Source organism: Rutilus rutilus (genome assembly GCF_951802725.1).
Source record: "Rutilus rutilus genome assembly, chromosome: 18".
Taxonomy (NCBI): domain Eukaryota; kingdom Metazoa; phylum Chordata; class Actinopteri; order Cypriniformes; family Leuciscidae; genus Rutilus; species Rutilus rutilus.
In genome coordinates this window covers 25,893,740-25,910,900 of record NC_140231.1, presented here as the reverse complement: position 1 = coordinate 25,910,900, position 17,161 = coordinate 25,893,740, and the positions used below count along the sequence as shown (strand labels likewise).

Sequence of the window (17,161 nt, the reverse complement as noted above, 5' to 3'; positions counted from 1 at the left end):
ACATTTGTTCATATTCGACATACAAAGATGGATTGTTAAATTCTTTACAATTTAAAGATACACTGTGTTATTTCATCAGTCAATCGTGGATGTCTGATGTTTGATGTCTTTTGGCAACATTAATTCTAAGAGTGAAACGAATTCTAGAGAGAGAGAGAGCATGTGGAGATTCGCGAGTGCACAGCACGTGGAGACCACTGTATTAGAGAGTGCGCATCCTGTTTTGTGCGAGAGTGAAGGAAATTCATCTGTGAGTGGAGAGATTCGTGCTCGCACATTACATGAATGCGCTCTCGGGTCATTTGTTGTTAAAATAATGCCATAGAAACTGCCTCAAATTAACTATAAAGAAGAGAAGTCGTGTTTAATAATGCACTCAGGATGATGCCCCATGCCACTGCTCTGCGCACTGCCCCCTATAGGAGGCTCCCTGTATTGCCTATGCCAGGATACAGAATTTGAAGAAAAAAAGGCCTTCTTCCCCTTGGACAACAAATGAAACCAGCAGTCTGATACCCAAAATATGTAAAAAAAGACACGCTCTCGTGGCAATTCGCACGTATTTTACGAGGTGGCTAATTTGTACGAATTCATACGACCTCACTTTCTGCTAAATCATATTTTACGAGTTGCCCAATTCGTATGAATTCGTACGTATAATCTACCCCTGATCCCGCTTCTAAACCTAACCATCACTGGGGTTTAGACAAATCGTACTAATTCGTATGAATTGGTCGTGAGATAGCGTTGGATTATCCCAGCTAACAGGGAACATTTTTAGAACTTTGGCTAACGTTCTGGCAAGGTTCTCTAAAAGTTATAAACAAACGTTATTAGTAACATTAATAGAATGTTTGTTCAAAATTATCTGGTCTTTAATAATGTTCTCAAAATGTTAGCACAAAAAAAATACAGCATTCATGGAATGTTTTTTTCTGAAATGCTTTAACTGGGCATTTGTTCATAGAACATTCAAAAGTAACATTCCCAAAATGCTCCCTAAACATTTGTATAAAAACATTTTTAAAAGATTTAAAATTTTGGACATTTTGATTGTCGAGAAATACCGTTTTCAATGGGAATGTTGGCGAAACATTCATAGAATATATATTTTTTGTTAGCTGGGATGCTCGATTTTCATTTAAATAAACATGTCCTACGTGTAAATCACGCTGTGCACATTTCCAGATAATAGTGAGGTGGTGTGGAAAAAAGCTATTTTGTTTAGAAGAACAAGTCTTTCGTTTAGTGTCTCTAACCAGTGTCACCAACTGTTTCTTTTCATTCTCTCTGATATCCATCCTTATTTCGCTCTTATGACCACTCCTGCCTTCTCTTTAACTCTCTTTCAAGTCTCTTTCTGTCTCTCACTTCCTTTCCTTGTCTTTCCCACTTTGACCTTTAGCTCTCCCTCTCCATCCCGGCGTTTCACTTTAAATGACTAGTGAATGGATCGGTTGGGGACGGCACATCAGTTTTGCCAGTGGAATCAGAGGGCTTTGCAGGGACATATATTGCGTTTTTACAGGGCTAACAGGGGGATAAATTCAGCTGTCCATCACCATGAAGACAATTGATCTGTCGAGTGTGAGTAAAGGAAGACACTCTCAATTAGAGAAAGTAACGCATGGCATGAAATGAAAGGAGAGACTGTGAAGGAAGGAGAGGTGCCTCTATGTGTGTGTCTCGTTCTCTCTGTGGGTCTATCAATCTTGGTTATCTGGAAAACCTGACCCAAAAAGGAGGAAAAGACGAGCTATCTCTTACCAAACTACTTCCACTCTGTCTGTAAGTGACGCACAGACACTGTCAATGCACAGAAACTCAATCTCACACTCCCATGAACACAAACACACACACTTAAAAATAAAAGCTTAAAAAAACGTCTCGGTTACGTATGTAACCCCCACGTTACGTCGAACGCGACCGACTGAAAGGGAACACGCTTTACAGTCGGATGACATAAAGCAGAACATTTTAAATTCTATAAATATTTTAAGAAGTTCTTATGATGTCATAAAGGAACTTTTAAAGTTCTTACATTGTAAAAATAAAAAATAAATTCAAAGTAAATAAAACAGTAAGTTTGACAAGAAAATACTATTTCAGTCTTTCTATTTCAAAATGTCATATTTGATTAAATGTTACTTGCCATTGCTTTTTTTTTTATTATTTATGCATAAATTACAAAAATTATGAAATTTACTAGCAATTTCTAAGTGAAAATTGTTCAAAGTAAATGATACACAATTTTTTCAGTGTATATATGATGTCATAGGAAAACCTTTTAAAGTTCTTATGATGTCATAGGAGATAATTTTTAAGTTCTTATGATGTCATAGGAGAACCTTTTTAAGTTCTTATGATGTCATAGGAGATAATTTTTAAGTTCTTATGATGTCATAGGAGATAATTTTTAAGTTCTTATGATGTCATAGGAGAACCTTTTTAAGTTCTTATGATGTCATAGGAGAGAATTTTTAAGTTCTTATGATGTCGTAGGAGAGAATTTTAAGTTCTTATGATGTCATAGGAGAACCTTTTTAAGTTCTTATGATGTCATAGGAGAACCTTTTTAAGTTCTTATGATGTCATAGGAGAGTCAAGTCAAGTCAAGTCAAGTATATTTGTATAGCGCTTTTCACAATACAGATTGTATCAAAGCAGCTTCACAGTATTAAATTAAAATAATACAACAAGGTTTGTTTCTAGTGGAATTTATTGATAAAATCAAATTAGATATCCCCAGAATATCCCCAACTGAGCAAGCCAAAGGCAACATAGAGCCTTTTTAAGTTCTTATGATGTCGTAGGAGAGAATTTTAAGTTCTTATGATGTCATAGGAGAACCTTTTTAAGTTCTTATGATGTCATAGGAGAGCCTTTTTAAGTTCTTATGATGTCATAGGAGAGCCTTTTTAAGTTCTTATGATGTCATAGCCAGGAGAGAATTTTTAAGTCCTTTTGATGTTCTTATGAGTTCTAGTCACTTGATATCTAGTCTCTAGTCAACCTATAATATAACATAAAGAACTCATTAATAAACTCATAACAAATTAATGTATTCTATTATTAATGTATTTTTATTAAAAAAATTTTTGTGTGATATTTCGTCATTGAAAAATGCTAACAAAAATACATTGCCACGATAATCAAAATGATCAAATAATCACATTTATATTAAAAAATGTTTTCTGATAATTGATATATTAATTTTAACACTGATAATTCTTCTCTCACTGAATGTGTATTTCCCATCACACCACAAAATATTTTTAGTATTATTTTGTTTGCTTCAAAATAATTCATTTTAAATGGCATAAGAGGAAATAACATAATTTGAGTTTTGAGGAGCCATAAATAAAATTAGTAAGATTAAATATGATAAAACATATATTTGTTTTTCCATTTACACTTTTAAGAACCTATAAAATTCAACAAACTGTCGACATTTTTTACTCTTTCCTACAACAGTGCATGTCTATACAAAAGTGTATGTGTGAGCATCAAAAACGGTAAAACCCCGCACCTCCGTGGAGGGCAACAATCCGACAAAAGGAGTGACGACACTTATGTAAGGCGTATGAGGGCCGGCCCAAGATCCTCTGGGGCCTTGTATGACTGTCAGGTCTCATTGAGATGCGTCATTATATGTGACTCTTAAGAAGGGGACATCTACCGGTAATGGTGACACTGATGTAGTGTGACATGAAGGTGGGGAGAGAAATAGAAAAGGAAGAAGAAAAAAGAGGAGTGGAAATCTACCTCCCCTGCTCTCACTGTCAGCTGGCTTCACCTGGATTGGCCTGTTCATCTGTGCAACACAAAGAGAAGAACGAGGGAGGGGGAAAGACAGGACAGACAGAAAGAAGGGGAAAAGACAAGAGAAGACATTAGATTTGTAGCACAAAACTATTTTAGCAAAGTGTTCACATTTGCAGTTAGTATCAGTCACTTGTGTCCATATAACACTGGATGAAATGCCCAAAACACAAAAAGCTACTAGTAAGTGTTCTGTGAGCTTAATATGTTAATTCAAAATGAATCATAAACTTATTCTTTTAAAAATATTATTTCATGTGATGGTTTTTACCATAGTCATTGAAATTCTTTAAAAAAAAGTAAAAATACTAAAAGATATAAATATTTTGCCATAAAAACTAAAATAATCAAATGCATATTAAAAAGTTTTCTAATAATTTATATATAGATAGATTTTCCCATTACCATTTGCCTCGAAATAATTCATTGTGAAGGACATAATGAAGAGGAAGTGACATCATTTGAGTTTTGAGGAGCCAAGTTCAAAGTTGTAAAGTTCTTTGCTCATTTAATATTCATAATTTGTTCTTTTATACTTGACACAATTTCTCAAGGATAACATATCCACCCTGGCAAATCTCATTTATTTTAAACTTCTATTAATAGAAAAGTAAAAAGAAGAAAGAAGCCATAAAATCACCATAAGGTGAGCTGCAGCAATTTTGGTTTGAAATGTTCCAAAATATAATTTATCTTGAGATGGTGTGAAGCAATTCATTAACTATATAAAAATATTCTTTGTCTGAGAGAATAACGGACTTCAAAAATTCACCATAACAACTGGAAAAGGCAAATGTTTCATAGAATGACTTATTTTTTACTGCTTTCCAACAGTAAAAGCCAGAGACACAGAGCAATACAGAACGAAATATTAAAAGAAACGCATGCTACACACAGCACAATACACCTCATTTATATAAGCACATTTGCATATGCCTGTGTTTATGTGTATGAATGGCACCGGGATGCAAATGTGTGTGTGTGTGTGAGATCTCACTAAAAGACGTTCACAATCATAAAGTGTTTCGTTCTGCTTCCTTCACTCGTGGCAGATTCCCGACTGACTCCGGCTCAATAATACATGTAAGCCATGGAACGGTCTGCGGCAATCAATTTTTAATAATGCCAATTGTCACGCTGCCAGCGGGAAGGAGACGAGAGGAGAGGAGCGGACCCGTGCGCTGTGGCGGATCCTGGCACGATGGCGTCAGCGCTCTCTGGGGAGACACGGGGCTCTGCCCCCCAAAATAAGACACAGACTCCACTTCTCTATCGCTCACCCGCAGCAGTTTACTCACTATCTGCTTCACGCGCCACTTTAGATGAAAATGAGTTGTGACGTAGTGGGTAACTTTTAATGAGCAGCTCCCTGCGCTTCACTTCCGCGCCTCCTCTCACTTCTGTCTGCTGCATTGAAACAAAAAGGACAAAAAGTCTCTGGCTGCTAAAAGCCAAAAATAGAGGAAGCATAATGGCGCCGTACAGTACAGGACAAGTCAGATTTATCAAATCACAAAATAAAATGTTCCTTGGATCCCGATCCACTCGTATGAAATTGCAATTTTACTCGGTTTAATAAAAAAGGCGTATCGTTACCACCGAGCCATGTGATCACGATTCATTTGAGCTCATTATTTTTTTATTCTATCATTGTGGCCTTTCATTTTTCAATAAAACAGTGATGATGGAAATGGAAATGTCGTTTTTATTACTATTTTGTTCAATAAAGCAGCTTTCATTATTTAACAGAAAAAAAGTGACAAAAAATGCAGTTAATGTTTTTCCACAGTGGTTTTACATAGCCTACATCAACTTCACTGCTAATAATATTGACTCCTTTATCGTGTTTCCCCTCATTTTTAAACTTACTTTGGACAAAAGCATCTGCTAAATTAATAAATATGTTGTTTCCCTTTACTTAACATTGTTAAAAGTGAAAATTTGATAACAATAAGCATAAAAATATATATTTTCAGCATCATTAGTCCAGTCGTCAGTGCCATATGCTGCTGAAGAAACATTTCTTAATATTATGAATCATGATAACAGCTGTGCTGTTTAATATTTTTGTGGAAACTGATTCATTTTTTTCAGGATTCAAAAAGATCCAAATGTAATTATTTGAAATAAAAATCTTTTCTAACAATACATTTAACTGACACCAAACTTTTGAAAAGGTATTGTACATTTAAGAAATGAAGGATAATGAATGAATGAGAAAAGGACACAACGAACCTCTGAAAGAGAGTGTAAAAGTTGCGTGTGCATTTCTGTGCTCGTCCTTGCTTTTGCATATTAATGATAAACTAATTTAACAGCCTGCAATAATGCCAATTAAACCACCAATTATGTTTATTAAAATCATCTTTCAACTGCATATTTTACTGGACTCAAAATGACTCGTTTACAACATAAAATACCCACAGTGCACCTGGTCAGCGCACCTGTGGCGTCCTGGCTCCGGTCCAGATCAACAGCTCTGGTTCTCACTTCATAAAGTTCACTTCATTTTTTCAGACCTGATCACTCACTCCTTATTTTTCTCCATCCCCAGCATCCTCCTCTTTTATTGGCAGTAAAGCCTGGCTAATGTTTTTAATGTGTTTTGATGCATTATTTATTTTACCATGGCTGCTGATAGTAAGGGCGGAGGGAATAGTGAAAAGAGAGAGAGGGAGATTCGGACATAGATCGGGGGAGCAGAGCAAGGTCACAGACACACACACACACACACACACACACACACACACACACACACACACACACACACACACACACACACACACACACACACACACACACACAGTCTCGGGATCCCAGCAGGCCTCTACTCCACATACATTTTAATGTTTCCCTCCCAACGGCACAAATGGACTCTGCTATGTGTGCTAATTGCGTTTCCCCAAGCAGAATCTCACCACACTCATACAAGTGTTTCTCTGACACACATGGAAAACACACACACACACACACACACACACACACACACACACACACACACACACACACACATGCTAGTAAGTTTTTGCAAGCTTAAATATGTTTGTTCTTTTAAAAATATTATTTCATGTGAGGATTTTTACATAAAGTCATCGAAATTATTTTACAAATGCTTAATATGTTAATTAAAAATTAATTAAAAAAAAATTATATAAAAAAATTATTTATATTTATATTAAATATTTCAAAAAATATGTAAAAAATGATGTTAATTCAAAATTAATCAAAGTTATTCTATTAAAATATTATTTATATGTGATGATTTTACATGTTTTACATCTCATACAGATTCTATTACATATTAGAAAGCTTAAATGTTCTATCAAGAATATGAATTATATTATATTAAACATTATTAAAATATTATTAATGTGTTGATTTTTACATGCCCATACAATCATCAAAATGTTATTTTACAAATTAAAAAAGCTTAAATATGTTACTGTAAAATTAACCATAAAGTAATTCTATTAAAAATATGAGTTACACGTAGGAGAGACTTTTTTTTTTTACAAATGAAAAAATCTTAAATGTTCATTCAAAAGTTATTCTGTTAAAAATATAATTTATATTTAGATTAAATATTATTGAAAATATTATAATAGTAACAAAAATCCATTGCCGTGATAATCCAAATAAACAAATTTGTCAAAAAGCTTTCTAAAACTAATTAGATATTAATATTTGGAGAGCGTTTCTGACACACAGATGCCGTTTCTGCATCCCGACAGGGAAACATGAAATGCCCTCACATTCCCAGGGTGAATCTGACGTTCATGTGGAATGAGATCTTGTGCACATTAAAACTGAACGTGATGGCATGTCATAAAACTGAGCTGAATGAAACATAATGTGGCATTTGGAGACATTTGTCATTGTGCTGCGCCACAGGCTTCCACATTACTTCCGAACTGTGATTTCAAAGGCCCCTAGAGGACTTTCATCCGCCACAGCTAGATGGCAGCATTGAGCAGGACAGTGTTTATCCTCTCTGAGCTCCACATCACATATTCTGAGAGGGCAAAACCTTTTACACAAAGGAACGGCCTCCCGCACACATACGCACAAACACAAGCGCGCAAATCCACTCACATACACACTAAATCGCTCGGAATTCCACAAAATTACCTCTTCTTTATAAACAGGCCATAGCAGCACAAAAACACTTTTATCTCTCTTTCTCTCTCTGTACCTCACCTCACCAGAAACCTTCTGTCTCCATCTGTACAGACCTCGCCGTCCGTATCTCCGCCACTGAGCCACAGCATGGCACGGCCTTATGGTGATGTAACTCTCTGGCACACACACACACACACACACACACACGCTGGGCTAAACGGCCACAGAAACGTACGTGTGGGTGTCACGTCTGCGCTGAGGGAGTATCTTCCACCACGGGGTGCTTTTTTCCTCCTGTTAGCCCATCTAAAGCGCTCCAGAAAGCGACACACCACCTGCATGTCCAATTCTGCATTATATCGCTGCGTCTGATGTTCGAATGGATGTACAGTACTATAGATGCTCTCTGTATGGTTTAGAAAGATGAAGTCTTAGCATGTTTTGGCCAAACCAACACCGAACCCCATTGACTTTCATTGTATGTATAATAAAACACTAAGATGATTTTCAAAATATCTTCTTTTGTATTCCACTGAAGAAAGAAAGACAGGTGACAGAATCAATATTTTTGGGTGAACCACCCCCTTTAAGGCAAGCTTAACTGGTAAGCGACATGAAAATAGAAATAGCAAAACCAACTTTGGTTATGTAAAATATCCTCTCTGACCCTTTCTAGCTGTGTTTAGATGAACGGAAAGCATGCAATGAATAATCTATCACTTTTCCTCTGCTCTCCCGGCGAAAAATAAGTATGATGAATATCACAGCCTTTATATTCAAATACTAAAGGCTTGGCTGTCTGTAAAATACTGTTACAGTGAGCTTTTAAAAAGCCAGGCTTTTAAATTACAGTCACGTCGCGAGAGCAGAGAGCAAACTTTTCTACAAACTAAGGCAGAAAAAATTCAAAGTTCATTCTCACAGTAGGAACAATAATATTCCTTTCATTTCCCCACAAAGGGATGAGCGAGCTCTTTCTGGGTTTGTGGAGGAGGAGGTAATTCTTGAAGGATGAGATACCCTGCCTTTGCTGTGCCGGGGCTCAGATTGCATTGAGAGTCATTCAAAACACGAGAGCCAGCAAACAAATACTAAATAAAAAAAATAAAGATAAATTATAAATCTGAAGTCTTGCACAGAGTACACCGCAGAGTAGCAGACCTCTCTAAGAATGACATGGTTTCAATACAGCGGGCTCCAAAAGACGGAGACCACAGAAAATCAGGGATTTTTTTGGTCATATTAGCTTTAATTTGGATGAAAGTGTCTGCTAAATGAATACAATTTTTGATTTTGAGATATCCTGTAAAATAATAATAAAAAATAATATATATATATACTGTATATATATGAAATATATGAAAATATATTGTACATTTATAACATGGTCTGTCTGAATACGCGATTCTGATTGGCTATATATATATATAAATTGGGTTTAAAAAGTTTAATCTAACTTATTAAAATATAAAAAGTCAGTTTAATCACTGTTCTATATTAATGCGCTGTTTTCACTGATGCTCACACACACGTCACTCACACACAGAAACATTGTTATCAACGTTTCCCTGTGACTTGTATTACTAAAAATATCTTTGCTACTGAATCGGTACATTACATTACTCAGCAACGAAGGGGTCACATCGCTGGTTTTGAAGTAATTAAACTCACAGCTTCATGTTAATAGAGAGAGACGCTGAGCAGACACAGGTAATATTCACACACGCATCTCTCATCTCTATTGATAATGAATACAAATAAATGCTATAATTCATTCATTCAAATAAATGTAATCTTAAGCACTACTTAATCTCTTTGTCTAATTCAAATGCTAGATCTAACAAGCTGCAACTGACAAAAATAAACGTCACGGTCAAATACTACGCTGCAAAATATCAGTAACAGCTTTAAGTTGTCAGTTCTGGAAATGACCATGGTATAAGCGGGATAACATGACATCAAATGCTTTAAATGCGCTCCACGTCGTGCATTAAATTCGTTTAATGCACAGCTAGCCGTGGATTGTCCCTTACATATTGAACATTTAAATAGCTATATATATATGTACCCACTAACACACACATCTCTATCTCTTCAATGAGGAAAGTAATCTGTTGGGAACACGTACAGCAACCTCCACTCAAACACAATTTCCACTTGGCACTCTCCAAATGTAACTTCCTGCTTCTTCCAGGAACCTCTCCTTCCCATTCAGCACAGCCTTATTTCACCCAGAGCACTAGGGGCATCTGCTCAAATTTGGATTTCACTGAATTATTAAACCACCACATTGCCTATAACTCACACTCATTTTCTTTCCCTCTCTCTCTCTCCCCCTCCCTCACTGCAGCATGTCCTGAGGTAAGTCTTTAAAGCGCCGGAGTCCCGTGGCGCCTTGTAACCTTCCCAAACGACACGGATGGCTGCCTCTTTAAACCCCTGCCACCGTCCTCCTCTTCTCCAGGCGCCCGGGACGCCCGTAAAAACCCTGCGCGTTTTACACCTCCCGCAAAAGTGCTTTGCACCTCGAGAGCTTCCGAAGGGTTTCATTTAATGATCCAGGAGTGTAAAATAGCGCATGCTTTGGAGGCACGTCTATAAATTGTGTCAAATGAAAATGAGACAACTTTACCGGAGGGGGGGGAGAAGACAGGAAAGTGCTCTTTCAGGGCCCGACCCGGTGTGAATCTGCACAGAAACTTCACCATAACAGGTGCTTTCTGAAGCGCATGGATAATTAAGCAGGAAAGACAACGAGATTTGCGCACTTTATTGTGAAAATGACTAGGAACTTAAACGTTATGTCATGCAATGAAAGACATCAGCTAATCGAACCCAAAAAGACATGAATCTGCCGTCTGCCTGTGAAATATTGACATTCAAGGTTTTTTTTTTCCTCTAATCTTTTTAGTTCTGTTTCTTTAGTCAGTATCTGTGTCAATTTTTTCCTTTTCAGTTTGAATGTCATTAAAAATGACACAAAACAGCATTCCCAACTGATTTAATTTATACAGTGACATTTAACAGAATATTTGTTGGGAAATAATGTAGGGCAGGATTTTATGCACCAGGATTTGATTGGATTATGAAATATGTTAGGCTTTAACATTATTGGTAAATATTATTCATCCCCGCTCATGAGGCCTTGGTTACATCAGCAAAAAAAGGTTATGAAAACCTTTTTTCTCACTAAATCATGCACAATAAGACCAAATATATTATTTAGACTGTAAATAATGCCATATCAATATAACATTGTTCTCTTGTTTGTGAATAAGCTGTATTTAAGTGATTTCACTTTAATATTGTTCTTGTGCTTCAGACCCCTAATTTCCCCCGTGCAGTAAAGTAACAGAGTTTTATTTTCCCTATTTATAAAGTGCAACAGGAACTTGAGGTGAGACACACTCTAATGGGAATAAAGCTGAAACTGGATTTGAAACGAGAGATCTTTCACCTTTGCCCGTGAGGCTGTCTGAAAGTGAATAATGCCTATTTGATTTGTATCCTGTGACATGATAATATATAAACTCAACTTCGAAACACGAACACACGTTTTTGTTGTAGACCTCAACCTAATGTATTACTGATGCTATCAGAACAAATTTGCAATTGAAAGTTTTGAACAGCAACAAAACATACAGAAATAACTTTAAGTTAATAAGCTCATTTATTTTTCAAACTTAATTATGCACAATTATATGGTTAATTGATTCTATTTTGATTTATTTGTTGATCAATATGCAAATATTACACATATTAGTGACAGACAGTGCTGGGTAGTAACTGATTACATGTAATCTGGATTATGTAATTAGATTCCAAAAATTATACTTGAAATTAGATTAGATTAGATTTTAAATTAATAATCAGACTATAGTTAGATTTTTATTAATTTCATGATTACTTAATATTCTCAAAATTCATAATTTATAGATTCTTTTTTAAAATCTTTTTAATGGTCCTTTCTAAAATAGCATATTGCTTATGTATGTTCAGAAAGGCTTCCAGTTTTGTGGAATTACACAAGTCGGGGGCCACACAGCATAACAAATAAAAGATTATTTATTTTAACGGTTTAATTAATTTCTACCTTTTCATCAATTTATGAACATCAACATCAGTTTGGGAAACCTGATTTAATGTAATGTTTAATGCACTTATTTAATGCACTTGTTACTTTTTCAACGTTTTTTCTTCTCTTTGTTCGTTTATATATTGTATCCTATTCAAATCTAAAGGCTAAAAGTAATCTAAAAGTAATCCAAAAGTAGTCAGATTATATTACCTAAAATGTAATAGAGTACATTACTTATTACAGTTTTCATCATTTAATGTGTATTTAGTAATGGACTATAATTTGTAAGTAATCTACCAACTGGTAACAGATTAACTGTCAATTAATAAAATAAGCTTTCAACTTTTTCTACCTTTTTTAGTACCAGCACCGACCTCTTGCTCTCTCTCTTCTGAACCAAGTGTCTCTCCAAGCGTGTGTATCAGTGTGTGTGTGATGAGCTCATTAAAGTTGGGCCTAATCCATTAGAGAGGCAGATTACACATCACAAACACACACTCGCTCTCCCATCACTGCATAATTACACATATGAAAGCAATAAACAGCTGCAATAAGCTGCCTCCGGTCATTATGATAGTGACGATAAAAAGAGAACATTTATTTGACAACACGGGGAAAGAGACAGACGTAGAGAAAAAGAAAGAATATGTCCCTCTTATTACATTACACCCCTCTCCCGCTCTCTCAGTAATGCAAAGCTTTGCGGTGTGTAGCGTAAAGCCTTGGTTGCAAATAAATCCTGCATTCTCTCAGAGAAGAAAACATAAATCACAGCACAACACCCCCAGCCTTCCTTGTATTTGCTTTTACTTATCTAATGAATAAAAAATGAAAAACAAGCCCAAAAACTGTCAAATTGGGGACTCTCTCTCTATCCTCCTCCTCCTCTTTTTACATTTTCCCACTTTCTTTTTGTCCTCTCACGACCAAGACACAAAAGTGAAGCCCTAAGTATACATGCATAATTGTCTAGGGATTATTTATGAGCTTCATACTACTAGGCCACTTGTGGTGTCTTGCTTTTTATATACTCCTTTCTTTCTCTTTCTAAATGCCCTTTGACTCTTTTCTGCAACCTTCTTCAAAATGAAATCAAATGCACAGAGTGGCGGGCCATTTCCTTTCCTCAAAGTAAAACAACATTTTAAATAATAAGTAATAAATTAAAAATAAAATAAAGTCATGTGACAAGTCAATCAAATTTAAAAATACATACAAAAATTAAAAGTCTAATGTAGGAGTCATGTGAAGAGTCAATAAAATAAAATAAATAAAAATAGCAAAGTAGAAGTCATGTAAAAAATAAATAAATAAAACAAATCAGAAGCCAGATAAATATAATAGATGTAAATAAATAAATACATAAAGTGCATTTTGTTGACACATCACGTCAAAAATATATTTTATATTAAGAAAATGTGGGGACGAGTCTGATACTGGCTTGCTATTGTGACCGTGGTTAAGTGAAACTGACTAAGTAACCACTTAAAACCAGTGACTTGCTCACTTCTGCCGTTAGACACAAATGGGTCAAAAGTGGATCATGTGACCCATCAAACCTTGCTGTAAAGGAATAAGAGAGGTTGGGATGGAGTGAAAGCCACCATCTGACCTTGTATTCTCTTTTCCAGTGTTGAAAAAGTCAAACGGGTGGAGGATGGGTGAAAACAGAGTTGTAGAAAAGAAAGAATGGGAAAGTGAGAGAATATTAGCAGTTGCTAGAATTGCCATAGCAGTTGCACAACTACTGCAAACGCGACGGATGACCACAGTCTTATAGAAAGTTGTCAGGACATCACAAGCCACCTCTTCTCTCCTCGTACCGCGTGTGACGCATAAGCATTTTTCTGAGAGAGAGAGAGAGAGAGAGAGAGAGCGAGAGAGAGAGAGAGAGAGGCCATAGCAAACCCAGTCCTCTGGGACTATTTAGCGCTCCTACAGCAGTAAGCAATCATTACAGCAAAGAACTGCCTCGCTTTAAATGGAGTTAAACACACAGACTGGAGCAGATCATCACCCACACCAACACATACACACAACAACAATACATGCCCTTTCAATATTCTGACATGCCCAGGCATGAACAGACACACACACACACACACTGGAGGGTCTTACCATCATCAGACACCCAGTAACTTGATTAAAAGGATATTTAACCCAGAAATGAAAAATCTGTCATTATTTACCTGTATAACTTTTTATCTTCTGTGGAACACATAGAAGAAGACTGTAATGGTTCATGCTTTCTATTTAATTCATGTAATGTTAGCTTCAAAAAGGGACACAAAAGCATCATAAAATGACAAAAGCATACATATATCTACCAATCATTAGAAAGATGATTTGAAATGGACATTATTACAACTCTCATAATGTGCCAAGGAAAGCTGGGTTTCAGTGAACTTGTTTCATGGCAGTAGTTATATTTTCTCTGAGTTGTGAGCTTGCACTCTGAATTAAATACGATGAGAGAGAAAGTTTGAGCAATGAGCATCACAAAATAATAGAAAAACAATAAACCTTTCTTTTTTTATTGTTCTCGCTGGCTGCAGATAACAATAAACTTTCTAATTCATGAGCAAATGACTCCTATGAGCAGTTTTTAAAATATTTTTAATAATAAAGAAGTATACAGTACATGTGTACTCTGAAAAAAATACATATGCTTTTGAAAAGACAAAAGAAAAGAAATTAATACTTTAATTCAGCAAGGATGTATTAAATTGATCAAAAAGTGACAGTAAAGACATTTACAATGTTACAAAACTTTCTATTCATCAAAGAATCCTGAAAAAATTTATAATGGTTTCCACAAAAATATTAAGCTGCACAACTGTCTTCAAAACTGACATAGGATCATGTGACACTCAAGTAATGATGCTGAAAATTCAGCTTTGCATCACAGGAATAAATTACATTTTAAAATATATTGCAATAGAAAAAAGTCACAATTTTACTGTTTTCACTCTATTTTTGAGAATTCTTTCAACAAAAAAAAAAAAAAAAAAAAAAAAAAAACCTTACCAACCCTAAACTTTTAAATCACAGGTAGCCTATTTCATTACATTAGAGTAGTTCCTTGAAAGTGACAGATTCGAAAGCAAATTCTGTCTGGAAACACAGATCGCACCAGCCGTGTATGTGTGTGTGTGTGGCGGCTGACTGACGTCACATGCTCACTCTCGGAATCTCAGACTCCATCTGTGCTCATTAGAATAGACTCTTGTGCAGATGTGCCCCCATCCGCTCCCTAACAATAAACTCAATAAACTCACATGTACATTATTAGACTATTGCTTTCCAATGAATGCACTTGCTATTTCTTTCTCTTGCTGAATCAGTCAAGCACCCACCGGCTCCTCTAAACACACACACACACACACACACACACACACACACACACACAGTTGTCATTCATGTGACTAACACCAGAGTGGCGACACACACACACACACACACACACACACACACACACACACACACACACACAGCTGTCATTCATGTGACTAACACCAGAGTGGCGACATTCGCAGGAAAAGGTCAGCAAAGCCCTCATGATGAGTGCAGTGCACAGCCCGGGTTATTTTGATTCAGTCTCCGAGGGTTTGCGACATCCATCCTCTTCCCATGATCACAGATGTTAGCATGTGTGTACACCTAGCGAAGCTAATCTTATTAGCACCTCGGAGGATTCTCGGTAGCGAAGGCGACAACCTCTAAGGCTTTAAGTGTGACAGCTGGAAGACCTGCCAAAAGTGAAGTGAAACGGATAGATTCCCAATTTAATCCTCTGCATTGATTAAAACCTTTTCAAATCAGCACCAGACCCAAATCCCTCGGAGAACCAGGAACCAGAAATGTTTCAGTTACAATCAGGGACAAGAGAACTGTGGGTGATGGGAATTATAGTGTGGTACTGATTTACAGACAATGCCATTAAAACACAATGTGCCAAAGTTTGATGAAAGTCCAGCAGCAGCAGCAATAAACTGCCTATTGCATGAGCTTTTGGCTGAACAAGACAACGGTCTGCTTAGTAATGTGCTCTACGGGCACTGGAAGAGGTAGTTAAACTATATAATCACCTAAACTAGATTAATGTCACGGCAATTACAGAAACACAGTGATGTTAATGCTAAATTTACTGATCTTCTGATGCCGATCATCGTTTGGGGTTAGTACTTGTTTTTTAAAATGAAATGAATACTTTTATTCAGCAAGAATGCCTTCAGTTGAAACGGTTTCTATTTTTCTGCGACGTAACGGCTGGAACGACAAACACAAAGTGTGGCAATGATAATCTCAGGTACTGTTTATGTGCTTTATTTAGTGTTAAAAGCGTGTAATGTGACTGAATATCATTAGTGCTCTCAGCTTTGTAGCTGTAAAAGCAACAATGGATCAGATCTTCACTTCAGATCTTGAAATTAAACAAATGGAAACAAGAACGCTCAAACTGTGAACAAACAAGTGGAATCTTTGACAAAGACTGTTTTAGTAACTCAGTTGCTTGTACTTTTAATAATGTTTAAATGGTGTAATATTTGTGAATTTGATTATGTAGCCTAATTATCCATTTTCTTGCGATTGCCGTCAAGATTACTCTCTGGTGCTGTGCACTTGCCGCGAGACTCCGCCCACACGCTGTTCTGATTGGCTGTGGGTTTTGATTGATTTCGACGCATCTTGCAGTCATGTCGCGTGGACACAGTGTTAGAGTTATTTCTGAAGGATCATGTGACACTGAAGACTGGAGTAATGATGCTGAAAACACAACTTTGATCACAGAAATACATACAAATTTAAATATAATCAAATAGAAAACGGTAATTTTAAATTTGTAATAATGTGTCACAGTATTACTTTTTACTGTATTTTTTTTTTTATCAAATAAATGCAGCCTTGGTGAGCAGAAGAAATTTTTAATATGATGATTTGGTGTTCAAGAAACATTTCTTATTGTCATCAATGTTGAAAACAGTTGTGCTGCTTAATATTTTTGCGGAAACCATGAAACATTTTTAAGGTGGCTTTGATGGACAGAAAGTTCCAAAGAACAGCATTTATTTGAAATATAAATCTTTTGTAACATTATAAATGCCTTTACTGTCACTTTTGATCAATTGAATGCATCCCTGC

At 36.1% G+C, this 17,161-nt stretch overlaps 1 protein-coding gene across 8 annotated transcripts in view; it reads right to left on the bottom strand.

Moving 5' to 3' along the window:
• The window catches only part of celf4 (CUGBP, Elav-like family member 4), a 93,112-nt gene that overhangs the window by 17,286 nt on the left and 58,665 nt on the right, over nt 1-17,161 (bottom strand). For all 8 annotated transcript variants that reach the window (XM_084386683.1, XM_084386684.1, XM_084386680.1 and 5 more), the window contains exon 3: nt 3,766-3,814. In XM_084386683.1, coding sequence (XP_084242809.1) covers nt 3,766-3,814 — 49 coding nt within the window. The remainder of the gene's footprint in view (nt 1-3,765; nt 3,815-17,161) is intronic.